The 6,000-nt window shown below is 45.0% G+C and overlaps 1 protein-coding gene across 2 annotated transcripts in view; it reads right to left on the bottom strand.

Annotated features, from left to right (window-relative positions):
* Positions 1–1,837, bottom strand: part of LOC147693181 (uncharacterized) — a 132,405-nt gene extending 130,568 nt beyond the window's left edge. The window contains exon 1 of one of the 2 annotated variants that reach the window (XM_086939423.1): positions 1,637–1,837. In XM_086939423.1, the coding sequence (XP_086795549.1) occupies positions 1,637–1,681 (45 nt within the window). In that variant the 5' untranslated portion in view covers positions 1,682–1,837. The remainder of the gene's footprint in view (positions 1–1,636) is intronic. The other variant, XM_086939424.1, reaches the window with a different exon arrangement.
* Between the last annotated feature and the right edge of the window lie 4,163 nt (positions 1,838–6,000).

Consider the following 6,000-nt stretch of genomic DNA (forward strand, 5'->3'; position numbering starts at 1 on the left):
GGAGAAGTGGGAGCGGAACCCTGATTGGGACGGGTGTAGAAATCCAGTAGTCTCCACATGAGAAGTGAGGTGTAGGGTAATATGCCTCTCCAAGATCTTTGAGAACATGGGCAGCAGGGAGATCGGCCGGAAGTTGGCAAGCGTCTTGGGATCTGCGCCAGGTTTTTTTAAAAGCGGAACCACCAAAGCTCTTTTCCATTCGTCCAGGACAATGGATTCCCGCAGTGAGGTGTTCAAAAGCTCTTGAATAACTGAAAGAACATCAGGAGATAGCTGGCGAAGGATGTCCATGGGGATTGGATCCAAAGGGGAGCCTAAATTTACTTTCGCCATACAGGCGGAAAACGAGTTTGAATCGAACAATGGCCACTCCGAGATCTGCGTAACTAAAACTAAACTGATGTGGAAGCGTGGAGTGAGAGTAGAAGGCAGTGGAGCGAGACACAGAATGCATTGACAGATAAATAATAAACATAACAACTTATTTACCCCTGACATACAGGGACATTACTTTTTTACCCCTGACAGACAGGGCCATGACATCTTAGGGCCATGACTTATTTACCCCTGACAGACAGGACCATGACTTCTTCACCTCTGATAGACACGGCCATGACATCTTAGGGCCATGACTTCTTTACCCCTGACAGACAGGGCCATGACATCTTAGGGCCATGACTTCTTTACCCCTGACAGACAGGGCCATGACTTCTTCACCCCTGACAGACAGGGCCATGACTTCTTTACCCCTGACAGACAGGGCCATGACTTCTTTACCCCTGACAGACAGGGCCATGACTTCTTTACCCCTGACAGACAGGGCCATGACTTCTTCACCCCTGACAGACAGGGCCATGACTTCTTCACCCCTGACAGACAGGGCCATGACTTCTTCACCCCTGACAGACAGGGCCATGACTTCTTCACCCTTGAAAGACAGGGTCATGACTTCTTTACCCCTGACAGACAGGGTCATGACTTCTTTACCCCTGACAGACAGGGTCATGACTTCTTTACCCCTTACAGACAGGGTCATGACTTCTTCACCCCTGACAGACAGGGCCATGACTTCTTTACCCCTGACAGACAGGGCCATGACTTCTTCACCCCTGACAGACAGGACCATGACTTCTTCACCCCTAACAGACAGGGCCATGACTTCTTTACCCCTGACAGACAGTGCCATGAAGTATTCACCCCTGACAGACAGGGCCATGACTTCTTCAACCCTGACTGACAGGGCCATGACAGGGCCATTACTTCTTTGAACCGAGGAGCAGAGGCACTGAGGAGCAGGGGCCCTGGGAGGCTAAAGGGCCAAATGCAATATGTATTCATCTCTTCATCTATCTGACACCTGGTCTGACCCCTTAACGCCCGCACTTGGTTCATAATAAGACAATGTGAAAAGGACGGGGGGGGGGAGAGGGGATGTGACACCTGTGGTTCAGGCAGCTCCATTTAAACTCCATCCGTTCTTCCACTGACACAAACCCCACAAGTGCCGGCGGTGCCTGTTCACAGAGCAAGCAAGATTTCGACCACGCAAAGCACGGATGTTCCCCAGGACCCCCGCCCATGACTCATTCCGGTAAACTGAGCGCCAGCAGAGCTGCCCCGAGGCCGCTGCACTCACCGCCTGCGGGTCCTGCCGGGACATGTCTTTCCGGTGATTCTGCATCGAGTCCTTCCCAGGGGTGTCCTGAAGGTGAGAGTCAAAGCTGGGGTTCAGCGCGGGGCCCAGTGAGGGGGCGCGGGTAGGTGAGAGTGATGACCCGGGGCAAGAGCGGCTCCCTGCAGGTAAACAAAGAACCGTGTGCGCGGCGTCAGACTGCGCATGCGCGGAGGGGGATACTGCCAGAGTTAATGTGGGTGAGCAGGAAACACTGCTCCTACAGACATGCGCACAATGGGAAACACGGCTCAAGCAGACATGCGCACACGGAGCGCACTGAGAAACACGGCTCTAGCAGACATGCGCACACGCAGCTTTTGCGCTCAAGCAGACATGCGCACAATGAGAAAAACTGCGCTAGCAGACATGCGCAGCGAGAAACACTGTTCTAGGAAACATGTGTTTTGAATAGTGTCTACTACACATGCGCAGAAGGAGAAAAAGAGCTTAAGGAGCAGAAGTGCTCAAAATGAAGCCTTCAGCAGACATGCGCAGATTGGGAAACACTGCTTCAGCAGTCATGCGCAGAACTGATAATGTGCTGAAGCGGACATGCGCAGAGCAGAAAATAACAAGGCTCAGCGTCACGGCTGCAGCACGCGCGCAGATCCGGAAATACAACCAGAAAGATGACTGAAAACCAGGCCCCGCGCCTCGAAAACACGGCGAGGGGCCCCCGGACCAAGCAGAGGCCCCCGCGGAGAGTACCACGGGAGCACACCGGACCCAGCAGAGGCCCCCGCGGGGAGAACCACGGGAGCAGCGCAGGCCTGGCGGGCGTCAGCGCTTTAAAAAGAGAAAAGAGTCACGCACCGGGGGAATTAAGAAAGCAACATGCGGAAGAATGTGAAGCTGGTGGGTCGGACGGCGGCGCCGGAGAAGGGAGCGTGGGGGCAAGAAGCAGTCCCCCACTCCTGGGGCAGAAACACTGGAGCCAGGAGCGGTGCTGCTGCATCTTAAAAGGGGTTTACTCGAAGGAAAACAATTATCCAGTGCATGGACCCGCGGACATGGCCGGCTGCTCAGGAGAAGGACCCGAGGTTCTGATCTGTCTCCAGGCAACGAGAGATGGAACCAGAAACAAAGAAAACATCCATAGGAAAGATAGAAGAAACAAGCAGCCAGAGATGGAACCAGAAACAAAGAAAACATCCATAGTAAAGAGAAAAGAATCCAGATCTGGACTGAGGAAAAAAGAAAGAATCCATAATAAAGAGAGAAGAAAGAGGCAACCAGAGATGGAACCAGGAACAAAGAAAGAATCTATAATAAAGGGAGAAGAAACAAGCAACCAGAGATGGACCGAGGAACACAGAAAGACTCCATAGTAAAGATAGAAGAAACAAGCAACCAGAGATGGACCGAGGAACAAAGAAAGAATCCATAGAACAAAGAAAGAATCCATAATAAAGAGAGAAGAAACAAGCATCCATAGATGGAACAAAGAAAGAATCCATAATAAAGAGAGAAGAAAGAAGCAACCAGAGATGGAACGAGAACAAAGAAAGACTCCATAATAAAGAGAGAAGAAAGAAACCCCCAGAGATGGACAGAGGAACAAAGAAAGAATCCTTAGAACAAAGAAAGAATCCATAATACAGAGAGAAGAAAGAAGGAACCAGAGATGGACCGAGGAACAAATAAAGAATCCATAGAACAAAGAAAGAATCCATAATAAGGAGTGAAGAAACAAGCAACCAGAGATGGACCGAGGAACAAAGAAAAAATCTATAGTAAAGATAGAAGAAACAAGCAACCAGAGATGGACAGAGGAACAAAGAAAGAATCCATAGAACAAAGAAAGAATCCATAAGAAAGAGAGAAGAAACAAGCTTACAGAGATGGAACAAAGAAAGAATCCATAATAAAGAGAGAAGAAAGAAGCAACCAGAGATGGAACGAGAACAAAGAAAGAATCCATAATAAAGAGAGAAGAAAGAAGCACCCAGAGATGGACCGAGGAACAAAGAAAGAATCCATAATGAAGAGAGAAGAAACAAGCAACCAGAGATGGACAGATGAACAAAGAAAGAATCCATGATAAAGAGAGAAGAAACAAGCATCCAGAGATGGAACAAAGAAAGAATCCATAATAAAGAGAGAAGAAAGAAGCAACCAGAGATGGACCGAGGAACAAAGAAAGAATCCATAGAACAAAGATAGAATTCATAATGAAGAGAGAAGAAGCAACCAGAGATGGACTGAGGAACAAAGAAAAAATCCATAATAAAGAGAGAAGAAAGAAGCAACCAGAGCTGGACCTAGGAACAAAGAATCCATAGAACAAAGAAAGAATCCATAATAAAGAGAGAAGAAAGAAGCAGGCAGAGATGGAACAAAGAAAGAATCGGTAATCAAGAGAGAAGAAAGAAGCAACCAGAGATGGAGCGAGACCAAAGAAAGAATCCATAAGAAAGAGAAAAGAAAGAAGCACACAGAGATGGACAGAGGAACAAAGAAAGAATCCATAATAGAGTGAAGAAAGAAGTAACCAGAGACGGACTGAAGAACAAAGAAATAAACCATAAAACAAAGAAAGAATCCATAATAGAGAGAAGAAAGAAGCAACCAGAGCTGGACCGAGGAACAAAGAAAGAATCCAGAGTAAATATAGAAGAAACAAGCAACCAGAGATGGACCAAGGAACAAAAAAAAATCCATAGAACAAAGAAATAATCCATAAAAAAAGAGAGAAGAAACAAGCATCCAAAGATGGAACAAAGAAAGAATCCATGATCAAGAGAGAAGAAAGAAGCAACCAGAGATGGAACGAGAACAAAGAATCCATAATAAAGAGAGAAGAAAGAAGCACCCAGAGATGGACCGAGGAACAAAGAAAGAATCCATAATGAAGAGAGAAGAAACAAGCAACCAGAGATGGACAGAGGAACAAAGAAAGAATCCATAGAACAAAGAAAGAATCTATGATAAAGAGAGAAGAAAGAAGCAGCCAGAGCTGGACAGGGGAACAAAGAAAGAATCCATAGTAAAGATAGAAGAAACAAGCAACTAGAGATGGACCGAGGAACAAAGAAAGAATCCATAGAACAAAGAAAGAATTCATAATAAAGAGAGAAGAAACAAGCATCCAGAGATGGGACAAAGAAAGAATCCATAATAAAGAGAGAAGAAAGAAGCAACCAGAGATGGAACGAGAACAAAGAAAGAATCCATAATAAAGAGAGGAGAGAAGCACTCAAAGATGGACTGAGGAACAAAGAAAGACTCCATAGAACAAAGAAAGAATCCATAATAAAGAGATAAGAAACAAGCATTCAGAGATGGAACCAGGAACAAGGAAAGAATCTAGAACAAAGATCGAAGAAACAAGCAACCAGAGCTGGACTGAGGAACAAAGAAAGAATCCATAATAAAGAGAGAAGAAACAAGCAGGCAGAGATGGAACAAAGAAACAATCCGTAATAAAGAGAGATGAAAGAAGCAACCAGAGATGGAACGAGACCAAAGAAAGAATCCATAAGAAAGAGAAAAGAAAGAAGCACACAGAGATGGACCGAGGAACAAAGAAAGAATCCATAACAGAGAGAAGAAAGAAGTAACAAGAGATGGACTGAGGAACAAAGAAAGAATCCATAGAACAAAGAAAGAATCCATAATAGAGAGAAGAAAGAAGCAACCAGAGCTGGACCGAGGAACAAAGAAAGAATACATAGAAGAAAGAAAGAATCCATAATAAAGAGAGAAGAAAGAAGCAACCAGAGATGGACCGGGAAACAAAGAAAGAATCCATAGAACAAAGAAATAATCCATAATAAAGAGAGAAGAAAGAAGCAACCAGAACTGGACCGAGGAACAAAGAAAAAATCCATAGAACAAAGAAAGAATCCAAAATAAAGAGGGAAGAAACAAGCATCCAGAGATGGAACAAAGAAAGAATCCATAATAAAGAGAGAAGAAAGAAGCACCCAGAGATGGACAGAGGAACAAAGAAAGAATCCATAATAAAGAGAGAAGAAAGAAGCAACCTGCGATGGACCGAGGAACAAAGAAAGAATCCATAGAACAAAGAAAGAATCCATGATAAATTGATGAATAAGCAATCAGAGATGGAACCACGAACAAAGAAAAAATCCAGAACAAAGATAGAAGAAACAAGCAATCAGAGCTGGACTGAGGAACAAAGAAAGAATCCATAGTAAAGGGAGAAGAAACAAGCAACCAGAGATGGACAGAGGAACCCAGAAAGAATCCATAGTAAAGAGAGAAGAAACAAGCAACCAGAGATTGAACGAGAAACAAAGAAAGAATCCATAATAAAGATAAAAGAAACAAGCAACCAGAGATGGACCGAGGAACAAAAAAAG

The sequence above is a fragment of the Lissotriton vulgaris genome, chromosome 9, assembly GCF_964263255.1.
Source record: "Lissotriton vulgaris chromosome 9, aLisVul1.2, whole genome shotgun sequence".
NCBI classification, from domain to species: domain Eukaryota; kingdom Metazoa; phylum Chordata; class Amphibia; order Caudata; family Salamandridae; genus Lissotriton; species Lissotriton vulgaris.